Source organism: Staurois parvus, unplaced genomic scaffold (genome assembly GCF_062004578.1).
Source record: "Staurois parvus isolate SC_StPar_1 unplaced genomic scaffold, SC_StPar_1.0 ptg000122l, whole genome shotgun sequence".
Classification (NCBI taxonomy): domain Eukaryota; kingdom Metazoa; phylum Chordata; class Amphibia; order Anura; family Ranidae; genus Staurois; species Staurois parvus.
Genome location: NW_028317918.1, coordinates 6,495,901 through 6,510,809, shown reverse-complemented (window position 1 = coordinate 6,510,809; position 14,909 = coordinate 6,495,901). Strand labels below are relative to the sequence as shown.

General features: G+C 40.4%; 1 protein-coding gene across 1 annotated transcript in view; it reads left to right on the top strand.

Moving 5' to 3' along the window:
* Window positions 1–14,909, top strand: part of LOC149467128 (cilia- and flagella-associated protein 337-like) — a 59,918-nt gene that overhangs the window by 21,140 nt on the left and 23,869 nt on the right. Inside the window, exons 8-12 of the mRNA XM_089672188.1 lie at window positions 2,138–2,378; window positions 2,960–3,065; window positions 6,996–7,147; window positions 11,888–11,990; window positions 12,967–13,073. Coding sequence (XP_089528314.1) covers window positions 2,138–2,378; window positions 2,960–3,065; window positions 6,996–7,147; window positions 11,888–11,990; window positions 12,967–13,073 — 709 coding nt within the window. The remainder of the gene's footprint in view (window positions 1–2,137; window positions 2,379–2,959; window positions 3,066–6,995; window positions 7,148–11,887; window positions 11,991–12,966; window positions 13,074–14,909) is intronic.

Below are 14,909 nucleotides of genomic sequence, written 5' to 3'. Positions count from 1 at the left end.
CAATCTAGGAGGGAGGGGATAGTGGTACAGGAGGAAAAGCTGTGGCGGATGGAGTAGTGGGAAGAGTGGAGAAGGTTGGCAATTTGCAGGGGGTGGGGTAGGCTTCCCTGAAGAGGTGGGATTTCAGGGTGTGCCTAAAGGAGAAGAGAGTAGGTGATAGCCTGATGGATGTCCTGGAGGCGGGCATGGGAGGAGGAGACCCGGGAACTAGAGAAAAGGAGGTCTTGTGAGGAGCAGAGAGTGCGTTTTGGGTGGTATTTGGATATTAGGTCGGTGATGTAGTTTGGGGCAGTATGATGGACATCTTTGTACATCAGTGTTAGGATTTTGAATTTGATACGTTGGGCAATCGGAAGCCAGTGGAGGGATTGGCAGAGGGGGTGGTGGAAACGGAGCGGTTGGTGAGGTGGATGAGTCTGGCTACCGTATTCAGGATCAATTGAAGCGGAAATAGCTTGTGGCGAGGCAGGCCAGTAAGGAGGGAGTTGCAGTAATCGAGTCGTGATATGATGAGGGAGTGGATGAGCTACTTAGTGGTTTCTGGGGTTAGGAACGTGCGTATTTTGGCGATGTTGTGGAGGTGGAGTCTGCATGAATTTGTTAGTGATTGGACTTGGGGCTGGAAGGATAGATTGGAGTCAAGAATGACACCAAGTACTCTGGCCTGCGGGGCGGGCCTGATGGTGGCATTGTTGGACGTGATGGAAAAGTCAGTAGGGGGTGGTGTGTGGGCTGGGGAAAAGAATAGGAGCTTGGTTTTGGAGAGGTTCAGTTTAATCTGATATGTCATTCAGTAGGCTTGTGATTCGGGTGGAGACTGAGGGGGTGAGGCGAGGGGTCGAGAGATAAATTTGCGTGTCATCGGCATAGAGGTGGTAGTTAAAGCCGTGAGAGTGTATGAGTTGGACAAGGGAGGAGGTGTAGATAGAGAAGAGAAGGGGCCCTAGGACAGAGCCTTGAGGGACCCCAACAGAGAGGGCGCTATAAGGGTACCTGAAATAATAAATAAATAACAACAACAACATAAATGACTAGTAGTCCCAAACAAAATAAAATAAATATTGGAGTGACAGTCCCTTGAAAATAATATCCTGTAGGTCAAAAGATTTTTTTTTTCACCACGTGTAGACAATAAGTGAATTCCTCACTCACCAGAAACTCTGGGTGCACAGATATTGGATGGATTCCTAATCCCAGGCTATCCTCAAGATAAAGCTATTGCTCCAAGTAGCTCAAATAAACCTAATAAATTAAAATGCTCTAAGTGTAGTGTTTATTAAAGACCATGGTACAAATAAATAAAATGAAGACGCCGGCAGGAGAAACATACGTAGAAGCGTGATCCCATCACTTCTGGGTCCCCATAACGTCACATCTGGCCCGCTGGTAGCGAGGCTTGGAACACACACCGGCCATCTCCATTGAGATTTATGACACACACAGGCTGCATAGACTGGTGTCGGTATCTGGGCACCATTATATGTCAGTGCATCAGCATTTTATTTATTTGTACCATGGTCTTTAATAAACTACACTTAGAGCATTTTAATTTACATAGTTTATTGGGCAAAAATGGCATCCATGGGAGAGTTCCAAGGCAAAAGCCACTGCTGACCAAAAAAGAACACAAAGACTCATCTCACATTTGCCAAAAAACATCTGTTTTATCCCCAAGACTTTTGGGTAAATATTCTGAGGACTGATGGGGCAAAAGTTGAACTTTTTGGAAGGTGTTTGTCCCGTTACATCTGGCTTAAAACTAGCACTGCATTTCATAAAAAGAACATCATACCAACAGTCAAACATAGTGGTGGTAGTGTGATAGTCTGGGGGTGCTTTGCAGCTTCAGGACCTGGATAACTTGCCATAATTGATGAAACCATGAATTCTGCTCTCTGCCATAAAATCATGGAGAAAGAGAATGTCTGGCCATCAGTTCTTGACCTCAAGCTCAAGCGCACTAGGGTTGTGCAACAGGATATTAAATATGATCCAATATTAAAATATGATGATATGAATAGTTTAAGTTTGTCAAATATGCAAAAAAACAAAAAATTGGGAAGGGGGCAATTACTTTTCACAGCACTGTATATAATGTTTAAGGTCCAATAATACAACATTGCTGAATTTGTAACAGGTTGCGTAGAGGGAACAAAAGATTTGCAGAAGCGCCTAAAGGATCTGATGGAGTCTGGCGGTGTGAAGAGCAAGCGCTCCATGTTGGCCAACCATGTTCCTCTGAAAAGAAATATCAATGATGAATCCCACTTCAGGGTTAAAAGAGGAGTCAAAACATTTGATTTCTCCAAGGAAGCCAATGTTCTTGTTACTGGAGGCATGGACAGGATTATTCGTTTATGGAATCCATACGTACCTGGGTAGGTGCCCCATTGTAGTTAACATAGATACAGAAAATATAGATGTAGGTCTGAGGATCTTGGCATCATAGTATAAAGCACAGCAGTGGTAATAGATAACAAATTCTACCTATCCCATGGCCTTGAAAAGTCCAGCTCTGACACTGAATTTTAAATGATCATCTCTTTCCCCACGTGGTTTTATCAGACTGTTTATTCGATTTTGTTGCTGGTCCGGAGTTTAAAAGGGTAACCCATTTTTTATGAAGCACCTACACAGTGTTGAAAGGCATATGTGTTACTCACAACATATCAAGACTTGAACACTAACAGTCCTCTTGTTGTGGGGATATCACCCTATATGCTTAGTGTGCAAGGCTTTTATGTTTGCACGGATATACCTTTTTTTTTTTACTGAAAGCAGCCTTTTTATTTAATCCATTTTGCTTTAATTTAAAAAAGAGCTTTACTCGTTTGACTTTTATAGTAGAGGACATTTACTGATGCTACACTGTAATTAACTGCATTCATATTTTATAGTAGATTAAAAAAGTGGGTATGGTCTGTAGCTGGATATTTTTTGTGTGTCTCTTCTACTTTAGGTGGCCCACTGGATTACTGCGTGGACACTCCTCACCTATAAATTACCTACAGATTGCTGACCAGAACACAAGGATCTTTTCAGTGTCTACAGATTGTGCTGTGATGGTAATGCATTTGGCTTTCACTTATATGACCTGAAATAATATTTTATTTTAGAGAAGAGTATTCAGCTTTGTTTACCCATGCAATGTAACACAACGGTCACTTGAATGAACATTAACTTGTGTAGAGTACTTAATTAGTTACTTACAAGTTGTGAAATGTTTAAGAGTAATTATGCAACAAGGGGAAGTAGAATAAGTATGCATCTTTGTTTTGTGAAAAAGTCATGAGATACAAATGTAGCACCATCTTCTGGGCAGAAATATGGTTAGAATTAAACTGGAATATGAATGAGGCTCCATTCACAGTATGCAGTTTGCTTTTTGCCCATTTTGCAGTATTTTTCGCAGTTTGTTTTGCATTTTTCTACATGCGTTTGTGACTCTTTTTATTTTTAAAGTGGAATTTTTTTTTGCTGGGCAGAATAAAAATGCAAAACATGGCAAAAACGCACTACCATGCATTTCATCAGATTCTCCATTAAACTCTATTGTAGCAAAAACACTGCTTTTTACTTTTAAAAAAGTCCCTTACCCTTTCCAAAAATGCAGCAGTTCAAAAAGCATAGATGTGAACATGTTCCATAGGAAACCAAGTTAAATGGACTGTAGTGCATTTCTGCAAAAAGCACAAAAAAACGTATTGGTGTAAACAGAGCCTAACTCACAAAGTGTACTTATTCCTGTTTTGTGAAATGAGTTTGGCGCTTTTTTTTTTATTACTACCAGCTGGTATGGGATATAAAAACTGATATTCCTTGCCTTGGAATTCTTAAAAAAAAAATTTTTTTGGAGCCTCAGAATATACATTTTTTTCTTCCCTGAGAAATGCAGACTAATTATATAACTGCTAAGGAAATAGACATATTAGTTATTTGCTACACTGACATCTTCCATGCAGAAAGACCTATACTAAAAAAAGATTATATGCAAAGGAAAATATGTTAGTGATTGTGAAGCTTTACTTTTTTTAAATTAAAATAATAAAGATGTAATACTTAACTGCCATTGATTTGCACAGAGCAGCCCAAACCCCTCTGCTCTGGGGTCCCCTGCTGGAGCTCCTGATTTGCTCCACCTACCTAGTGCCCCCTTAGGAAGTTGCTTCCTATGGTGGCACTCATGGGTGCTAGATCTTGGGTCAGGTAGTTTGCATCTATTTAGACACAGAGGACCCACCCCCTGCTCTCTGCTTACAGGTTTTGACTGACAGTAGCAGGAGCCAATGGCTCCCATTGCTCTCAGCCAAGACTGCAAGAAATGGAAGAGGGGAGAAGAGCTGCTGCAGATGTGCACAGCACTGGATGGAGATCATGAGAAGTATTTTAGGGAAGGTGATACTATCAAAATGTTTTTTCAACTTAATGCAGAGAATAAATTATAGTTTACCTTTACAACCATTTTAATCTGCAGAACCAAAGCAGATAGGATTATAGAATTTACTAAAATGTTTGCAAAAAATTTAGTAGAACAAAGTATCTTGGAGTGTTTGTTAAACGTAGATTTCACTTTCATTAAAATGTATGTATAGTCAAATTTTTTTTTTTAGTCTTGGTTATAGTACTGTCCTGTTGGCTATTATCACATAAACAGAAACATAGGAAATCCAAAATTTTACAGTTGTCCCTGTAGCAAGAATAGAACAAAGAAAACTAATGCAGCCACCACATCTAAGGACTGGTAAGCTGCATCATATTAATTTCTTGCTCTTGGGTTTAGAAAAACTGTAACTGGAATTTAGAGCAACATCGATGATACTCTGACAGGACTTATTGGACGAGCCAGTCTTTGTTATCTCTAGGCCTCATCCAAATGGATGTGGTCAGCATTAGATGATCAGTATCTCCATGGTCAATATCTCCTTTGAAATGCTGAGTGAATTGTCAAAGGCTCACAAAGAGGTTCTTAAAGTGAAACTTTCAATTTGTTAAGAAAAAAAAATGCTCTCTACTGTGGTGCCTTAAAGCAGTGTTAAACCCCAAAACAAAAATTAGTATATCGCAGCTTACCAAATTGTGCTAATATCAACAATATATAGCTAAATTTAAAAAATATATATATTTTGGGTCAGTTTTCCTGATGATTAAAAATAAAATGAGGAAATATCCATTAACATTTATTACCAAAAGAAAACCCAATTTGTCCTGAAAAGAAAACAAGGTATAATCCACCTGGATACACAAACTAGTTGCGATGATATGTACACTTTTACTAACACATGTTAAAGTTGCAAAATTGTGTTTTGCCCTCAGGGGGTTATTCTCTTAAAATGAGTGCTAGGTGCTGCCTTTGTTATAAACACATGATCACTTTCAGCACTGCTATTACAAAAACCACCTCTTTCATCTTCATATGCATACGATACACTGTCAACAAATACATTCTCAGTGCAGTAAACCTAAAGATATTACAGGTGATTCTATACTGCAACAGAATGCCTGTAATTGGATCTGTGCAGACTCCTTGGACACGTTGTTAGCAAATTATATCAGCGACAAAACAATTATTCTGGGAACATTTAACAAACTGAATACTATTGCCATTGTTGCAAAAAAAAAAAAATGGTGAAGTGAAAATGTATTCTAAAACAGAAAACAGAACCTGACAGAATGGCTAGTGCAGCACTTTGATTTTTCTAATATGCAGATAGGATTTCATCACCTGCTTAAATATCACTATGTTAGTATTGCAGCAAAAAAATAAATGGGGACACAGCAAAAGCTAGAAATAGTTTTGATATATTTCAGTTAGATTTATAACATAATCTTTGAATATTCCATCACTGGTAACTAAACAATAAAGTAAACAGACCCCAAATGTCAGTTCTCAATCAGAACATTTAGATCAGAAAGTCTTCCATGAAAAGTAGAGGATTGGAACTTATTTTATTCATTCTCAGAAACAAGATTAGCAGGGATGAATGTAATTGATGCAGGAGTAGTAAGTCGCTTTCGCACGAACGTGTACCCCCTTTTGTCTGATCTTGGCGGACCAGAATGGATCGGATACAGGTGGGTATAAACGGACACATTTTTGTTTAAATCTGCCTCCCCATAAAGAACAGTGGATAGTCCAATTGGGTCCGCCTGAAAAACAGACAGATGGACCCGATCGGACCACCCATTGTTCTCTATGGGGAGGTGGATGTAAATGGACATATGTCTGTTTACACCCGCCTGCATCTAATCTGTTCCGTTCTGCCAAAAGTAGATGGATGGGGATACATTCACCATCCGTCTAGAGCAGAGGTGTCAAACTGGTGGCCCTGCAGCTGTTGTGGAACTACACGTCCCATCATGCCTCTGCATTTGGAAGTCATGCTTCTACCTGTCAGCCTTGCACTGCCTCATAGGACTTGGTCTAGTGGATAGGATGAGAGTCCGATGTAAACAGACTGGCAGTCCGTTTACATCCAATCGCCCCATAGAGAACAGCAGGCTGTGACCGTGTCCACTCCAAAGAAGTGAAGCGGACACTGACTTGTCATCCGCCTGCTCAGCAGGTATCAGTGGACAGATCCCCCCGCTGACCAGGCAGATCCGCTTGACGGAGACCACCCTGTGTGACAGGGGCCTCACAGTGGTGCCCTTCAACTCATCATACAAAATACAATCTCATTGTACAATGTTATTTAGATCCACCAACAACTATGTTGTGCAAGGCCTGTCTGATTGGATAAAAATTGACTGGGTCAATCATTATATAAAACAGATTTGGTAGATCTGCAGTTGGGGATTGGGTTTTTCTGGATTCAGGAAAGTAATCTAACAGTCTTGAAGCCAGGAGAGAATGGCTGGATTGTAGTTGACTGTGAGGGTTGTTTTGCCTTCCTCTAGGATTAAAACTGTCAGAATTTGTTAGAGGCTGAACTTGATATGCATTTGTCTTTTTTATTTGCAACCTAAATAACAATGTAACTATATGTAACTAATAGGTATGGGACATTGAAAATCATAGCTGTCTTCTCAATATTATATCCAAAGCAAGTCAGATCAGAGGAGAACTTGCTACATGTTACTTTTCACATCAGCTCCGAGCCCTCTTCTTAGCAACTGATACCCTTGCTGTATTGCAGCTACAAGAAAGGTACGTAGTGAATATTATGTCATATAGTTATCGTAGTTATTCCCTTTTTATTATGTGGTATGAGGAGAATGACATTCTGATAAAGTCATTCTCCAATAAATTAAATTCCACAAATAAATACAAACCTCGGGTTTACTGAACAAATACTCAGTTGTTGGTAGCTTGGGCTTGGAAAGGCAAAACATTTTTTCCAAGACAGAAAGTGATGGAAAATCCAATAATTTAGAGTTGTTGCCACAACAAAAGGTGAGAGAATATCATCCAATGAGGACACTTGCTCTAGTGACAACTGGCTAATATGGGAATTCCCATTTTTTTTTTAGAAATTTTTACTCACTTCCGGTGACATCTTTAGGAAATTAACTGACATGACTTTAACCCGTCCCTACACTTTCCAAAACTAAAAATGTTTTGTGACTGGAAGGAAAAATATCCCCATGTCTGTTATGTGACTGGAAGAAAAATATCCCTGCATCTGTGGTGTGACTGGAAAGAAGAAATACCCCTGTGTCTATGGTGTGACTGGAAAGGAAAAATACCTCTGTGTCTGTGGTGTGACTGGAAGGAAAACTTTTCCTGTGTCTCTGGTATGAATGGAAAGGAAAATGTCCCTGTGTCTGTGGTGTGACTGGAAGGGAAAATGTCCCTGTGTCTGTGGTGTGACTGGAAGGGAAAATGTCCCTGTGGCTGTGGTGTGACTGGAAGGAAAAATTACCCTACATCTGTTGTGTGACTGGAAAGAAAAAATACCCCTGTGTCTGTGGTGTGACTGGAAGGTAAAGTGTCCTTGCGTCTCTGGTGTGAATGGAAGCAAAAATGTCCTTGCTTCTCTGGTGTGAATGGAAGGAAAAATGTTCCTGTGTCTGTGGTATGACTGGAAGGAAAAAATGTCCTTGCATCTGTAGTGTGACTGAAAGGAAAAATGTCCCTGTACCTTTGATGTGACTGGAAGGAAAAATGTCCCTGTGTCTGTGGTGTGGCTGGAAAAAAAATATACCCCTGTGTCTGTGGTGTGACTGGATGGAAAAATATCCCCGGATGTGACTGGAAGGAAAAATGTCCCTGTATCTGTGGTGTGACTGGAAAGAAAAATGTCCCTGTGTCAATGGTGTCAGTCTGAGGAGTGCTCAGAGCACCTATTGTGCAGGGCCCAGGGTTTAGTGGTGTTTATTCCAGAGGGTGCAGAGCTTAGCAGTGCATATATTGCAGGGCACAGGGCTCCAGAGTGTGCATTGTTCAGGAGTGCATATTACACAGGGTGCAGGGGCCACACATAGCTCTTCCCTTAAACCCTCTACAAGCCCTTCCCCCACACTTCAAAGCTCTTCCCCCTTCTTCCCCCAAGTACAGGTGACAGCAGTCAGCATAGGGCCAGTATCAAAGGCGGTGGTACAGAGTACCGAAGACTTCTGGCTATAAAAATCTTCTGACAGGGGTGACACAGCAGTCACTCCTGTCAGCACACCCTCCTGTGCCCAGCAACACTACACTTGGGGTATGTGCCTCTTCTGCCCTCCTTTATTCTGGCCCTGATTGTACTTGTGAGAGTCAGGTACATAAATCTGTCAGTGTCGAGCACTGAGGTTAGGGTGTTTATACTAGACCTTCTTTCCTCAATTTCAAAAAAATAGGTTACGCTTAAATACATACAAAATTGTAACAAATAATGTGACAAAACAATAAAAAAAAATATTTTAAATCAAAATGAAATCCAGCAAAAAAGAAAAAGTCCAAAAGTTCAAATAATAATGTCCAAAATAATTAATCACCAAGTGAAACCACCAACAAAAATGGCTAAATAAAACTCACCAGAGTAATATGCTGATTGTTGAAAAAAACAGCATATAGCACTAGTTACTCTGGAAGCAATGATTAATATGGTGACAGCAACTCTGAAGAAATGAGGGATGAACTCCAACAGATGATGTTCTGCAAAGCTGAAAATCTACTCCAAAGGTGATTTAGTATCCAAACTGAGAGATGATCAGACCGTCACTCGAAAAGAAAAAAGTGAACAATCATGGTGCAGTATGTTTAAAAAACATCAAACTTTAATGAAGAAATGCACTTCCAAGCAAGGTGTCCAGACTGACACCAGTATAGACAGCGTGTGTAATGAATACAAGAGACTCAGACCTAAACATGCACATACAAAGTGCAAGCAGACCAGGAGCGTTCTGAACGTCACATCCAAAGGCACCGCCCTAAGCTTTTTGTCATTGACGTCCTCACGGATGTTTAGCTGGGTCTGAGTCACTTGTATTCATTACACATGCTGTCTATACTGGCAGGCAGGAGTTGGTATCAGCCGGACAGCAGAGGTGCAGAATCAAGACCCAAAACAGAGTCAGAGCCAGGCTGGGGTCAGTATCATTGGAGCAGGGAAGGTACCAAAAGAGCAGGCAGGAGGCAGGGTCAGGTCACAAGCCAAAGTCAGCAACAAGGTATCAAGAACAAGCTTGGTTAAGAGAAGCCGGGTAGTACAGGATCAGGTCACAAACAGTAGAAGCTGAAGGCCATTCAGCAATCTTCTAGCCACTGTAAATAGGCAAGTGAGAGCAGATACATGCGTGAATTAGGGCGCATCTAGTTGTCACTCAAGAACTACACATGAGCATGCATACATCTTCGTGCATGACTGTGTATACGATTTTCCTGACAGAGTATTGGCTTACCTCTGTACACCAACTGAAAGCTGGTCTTCATTACCACCAGTTTCCAAATCTGCAAACTGGTGTTAATTCTTGAATAGTTGGTTGCCATCATAGCAGCTAGTTTTTACAGTGCCAGTAATTAGAACTACCTGAATGTGTCGACCATGTTGGTAATGTTATGAAGACAAATGCTTGCCAAATTAGGTGCAGGTAGTTCCAAAGGAACCTACTGCCAGAATAATGGTAATGCTTTAGCAAATTTCCTGTTGACAGAGTGGTATAATACTTTCCATGCTTCAAAAATGGCATTTTTTTGCTGACTCCCAATGGGGACAGCGACAGGACAAAAACCTGACAAAGAATTTGTAAACTCAACATTACATATTCCTGATATGTGCCTGCTGTACCATGTACTTGTATGAAAAAGTATCCTGTTCTCTTTGTATTATTACCTTTGTGTGAAATCCCTGGTGGTCCTGGCAGTCCCTTCCTATTAAAAAAATGACCACACTAGGCATTAGAGCACAGTATGGTCAGTGCTCTGGCGGTGCTGGGAACTCAGTGTGCTCTCCGCCAATGATCAGACTTCTGTTAACATGCCCCCACTGCCCAGCCAGTCACTGGTATAAATAACAGCACTAGTGTACTGTTATTTCTCCTTCCAGAGCTCTCTAAGCTCCTTATGCAGCTGAGAACAGATGGGTATGGGGACACTTAAAAATGTAACACTAAACTGAAGGGGCCACTGGATTTGCCCAAGTGCAGTACAGTAATCAAGCTCTACTCAAAGACCCAGGAAAGAGATCCAAGTTTAAAATTATATTAAAGGCAGTTACAAATAAAATAACAAACATGTTATACTTATCTGCAGTGCACAGGTTTGCCCCCTGTGCAAACCTCTTATTGGGTCCCCTGCCAGTGCTCCTGGCCCCTCCCCCCTGCCAAGTGCCCCCAGAGCAAGCAAGTTGCTATGGGGGCACCAAGCAGGCTCGCTCCCCAGCTGCTGCTTTGAGTGTCCATTCACACACAGAGTCGTGGCTTGGCCGTGCCCCCTCTCTCTCCTCATTGGCTCACTGGCTGTGATTGAGGAGGGAGAGTCCCCAGAGAGCTGAGGTTCTTGTAAACATAGCTGGATCGTGATGGGGCTCGGGTAAGTATTAGGGAGGGATGGGGGTAGCTGCACACAGGTTTTTTTTACCTTCATGCATAGAATACATAAAGGTAAAAAACCTTAAACCTTTACAGCCACTTTAAGGTTTCTGTCCATAGCATCGAGTAGTCCAGCAGCGAGACCTGGATGACTCCATGGGCAAGCATCTCCCCAGAAGCCTCAGCAATCCATCCTCAGGCAGGTAGGACCAAACACCAACTAACTCTTCTGCCCAGGCTTCAGCAAATGTACCCCTTTCTCTGACCACCTACTGGGCACATCTTCCCAGGGATTGGTCAGAGGGTAGTAAATATTCAAGCTGAGGATTTGTATCTTCCCACCCAAAACTCTGGAAGTTTCTCAACAGAACTAGAGGGAAGCAATCAATCCCACAGCTTGTGGAGACACAGCAAAAAATCCAACTCCTCTGACTACAGAGTGAGCCAAAAAACTAATTTCCCTAGTATCTTAACTTGGAGGGTGCTGCAGGCAGAAGAAGGATATTTATAAATGTTTAATACACAAATGTTTTACCTTTCATCTCTATTTTAAACTGAATAGGTTGTTTTACAAGGTGAAGGTTTACATATACTTTAAAGTCTAATTAAAAATCTTTCTGTCTCTATGGCTCCTCACTTGGAATACAACAGTTATCATTTAGATTACTTCCATAGAAAGAAACTATGTTTTAAAATCTTCTAAGAGAGGATATTTTGTAACATCAGAGATGCGCAGAACAGTAAAGACTTTGTGGTCCCCATATTAATATCTCCAATGGGAAAAGTACTGTAGTTCTTTAAGGTCAACTATAACAATAGAACTTCACCGGTTTCATGTTTTATCCGTCACATTACCTTTAATAAACAATTTGATCAAACACTTTGTATTCTGTATGGTTGATTCACCCTCACTAAATTTTTTTGTTTGTGATTACAGTGCCACACAAAATGGGCCATCAACTGTTTCTCACAATGAGCCTGTCACCAGCTGTCTATATAATCATCTTCATCACCAGATAATTAGCTGTACAGAGGCTTCTGTAAGTTACGCATTTGTCCTGTCCTAATTGGGGAGCCTTAAATTCCCTTGGGGGTGATGGGATGGATATTCTATATTGATCTAAAATGACCTCCCACTTTGTAACCTACATTCATGTAACTGTGTGTCAGGTGTATATGAATCTGTTGCAGGATTTTGTCTGCTACACAAGTGTTGCACATAACTACCTGAATTTGTTGCAGGTTTTAGAAATTGCAAGAAGACTATCGCATGGTTTTTATCATTTGGTGCACGACTTTCCAATATGACCATAAGCCCTGTTCACACCTTGCATAGTAGGAACTGGTGTTTTTTGTTGCCATTTTGTGTAGGTGATTTTCACACAATTCCTGCCCTATGCATGCTTGTCATGACAAAGAAGCTCAAGGACCAAATTTTGATCTTGAGTCAGGTGCATTTTCTTATGCTCATTTTGCAGCGATTCTCACATGAAAATCATAGCATGCACTGCATTGCCAATACGAATGAATGGCACCCAAATGAGCATTATTTTGCTACAAATTTAGCACAATTTGGAATTGTGGGCAGAAATGCACCCATGATTTCAAATTGCCTAAGTGTGAACAGAGCCTAATGGCTGCCCAATATTTATCCATTGCTATATGTGTTAACAAGGAAAAATGTAAGATAAAAATTAGAACTGCATTTTAGAGAGGTGCCTTGACAAGACAGTGCAGCTTCCACAAATATATGCAAATGTTGTATAACTAAAACATGAATAGTTAGGCTTTTGTATATATGTATGATGTGATGTGATTCTCGCGTGCAAACCACCTCTTTAAAAATCATGTGACGCTTGTCACCCAAGGCCCCAGAGAGCAAGGCACAGCAAACGAGCCCTTACTGTTTGTTGAAGATATGTATTGCATTCCATACTCTGGGCACAAGTACACTTTAAAACTTGTGAAGTCTTCTTTATTCAAATTTATATAATGAATTAACATTTTTGAATGCAGGTTCTGAAGACTTGGGACCTTTTAACAGGACAGCTTATCTGTGAAGTACAAGCAGATGATGGATGGGCAGCTGTCACATGCCTTGCATTGGACTCTGGTGGTAACAGGTAATTCAGCTGTTAATTATGGACTGTCATTGCTGACCCTCTTCAACAAAATGCTAATTACCTGACTGCAATGCTGATTTAGCATCAATACCATTGGAGTCATTCAGCCAGTGTGCAGTTCAGGAATTGAACTTTATTTTGATTTCACTTTCTACATTCTTGCACATTGTTGAATCAGAACAATTAGTGTTTTCAGAAAGGGGTCAGTGACTGAAGTCTTTGTATTTTATGTAAGGACATGTTTTCTTTAACAAGCTTTGATCAGCATTCCTAAAGCCCTTAACTGCACCTGTATTAAAGTGGTAGTAAAGACCATTGGGATACTTGTAACTACAGGAAAGCTTATAATAATGCTTACCTGTAGCTACAAGAAATATCTCTTAAATGTGCACCGTTTAGGAGATATTCAGTGTTGCTCTAGCCAGTGGCGTCACCAGCCCATACACTCTGAAGGGACAGCATACTCATGCTGTCCCTTTAGAGCTTCCACGTGATTCCCTTCAGCAGAAGTGACATCATTGCAGCTTGACCATTCAAATGGCCAGAACCCAGGAACCCAGAAGAAAGGCAACGCTGTAGGTTTTTGTTTAAAGGGAAGTATTTCATAATGTACTAATACGTGATGCATACTAGCACACTGTGCTCTTAGCTTGCAGGAAGATTTTTTTTTAAATTTGCATGAGTTTACTACTGCTTTAGTAAAAATATGTAGAGTGCAATTTTTGGACTACTTCTGAAAATGCTAGTTCCTGGATTTGTCTGGCATCAGTAGTTGTGAACATGCTCACTTGCCACAAACCTGGGAAAAATATGCAGTAGATGAAAGTAAGAAAAAAAGCTGATAGCCCCTTCAGATGAAGTCCGGAAGTGACGAAACGCGTTAGGGGAGTGACATCATCACGCACGCATGCTAACCGGAAGTGTCGCTGCGGCCATTTTGTTGGTTGGAAACATGTGATTTTCAACCTGAAACTTGAAAGAGGAATATGTGAAGCTGGATATCCCTGTTTTATATGTGAGTTACTATTAAAATTTGTCCATTTTCATGGAATCTGTCTAAGAGCCTTTTTATGCTTTTATGAGGAGTTGGGAGGAATACCTCTGAAAATGAAGGATTGAGAGATATGGATTTCCTATGTCAGCTCATGCTTGAAAATACTGGAAGAGGGTAATAGTACCTAGCATCACTTTTGGCTGGAGTTTAGAGGGTGATCATGGAGTCTTAGAACCAATTCTGCTTTACTGGATTGAAAGAAAAAAATTTTTTGGAACTTGGACACTTTGGGTTTATTGAACACAATTTTTTAATATGAAGTTACATTGAGTATATTAATAGTTGGAGTTTTTTTGGGGATTTATGTGTATCACAAAAGGATTTATTAGATTGTATACTTTCTAGGGAGAAAGTTGTGATTTTGTGTGAAGGGTTATAATACAGGAGCTTATTGATTGATTGAAGAAAAAAAGCTGAATATCTTAAATCTATTATATATTTTTAAGCAATGAATATGACATTAATCAAAAATTCCCTGTAGATGTATCTCTCTGCTGTGCGTGGTTTAAATTACAGTGGTTGATTCACCTGCACAGTAAAAGCACCCTTGAGATTCTAGATTGTAAGCTCGAAAGAGCAGGGCCCTCGATCCCCTCATGTTTTGCATTGTATTGGTATTGTTCTGTCACATGTTCTGTCCCCCTTTGTAATGTACAGCGCTGAGTGAACTATTGGCGCTTTATAAATACTGTATAATAATAATATGGCAATCCGCTGCAACCAATGCAAAATCTGCTTTCTGGTTTAATGTAAATTTAAATGATTGTTGATATGACCAATCA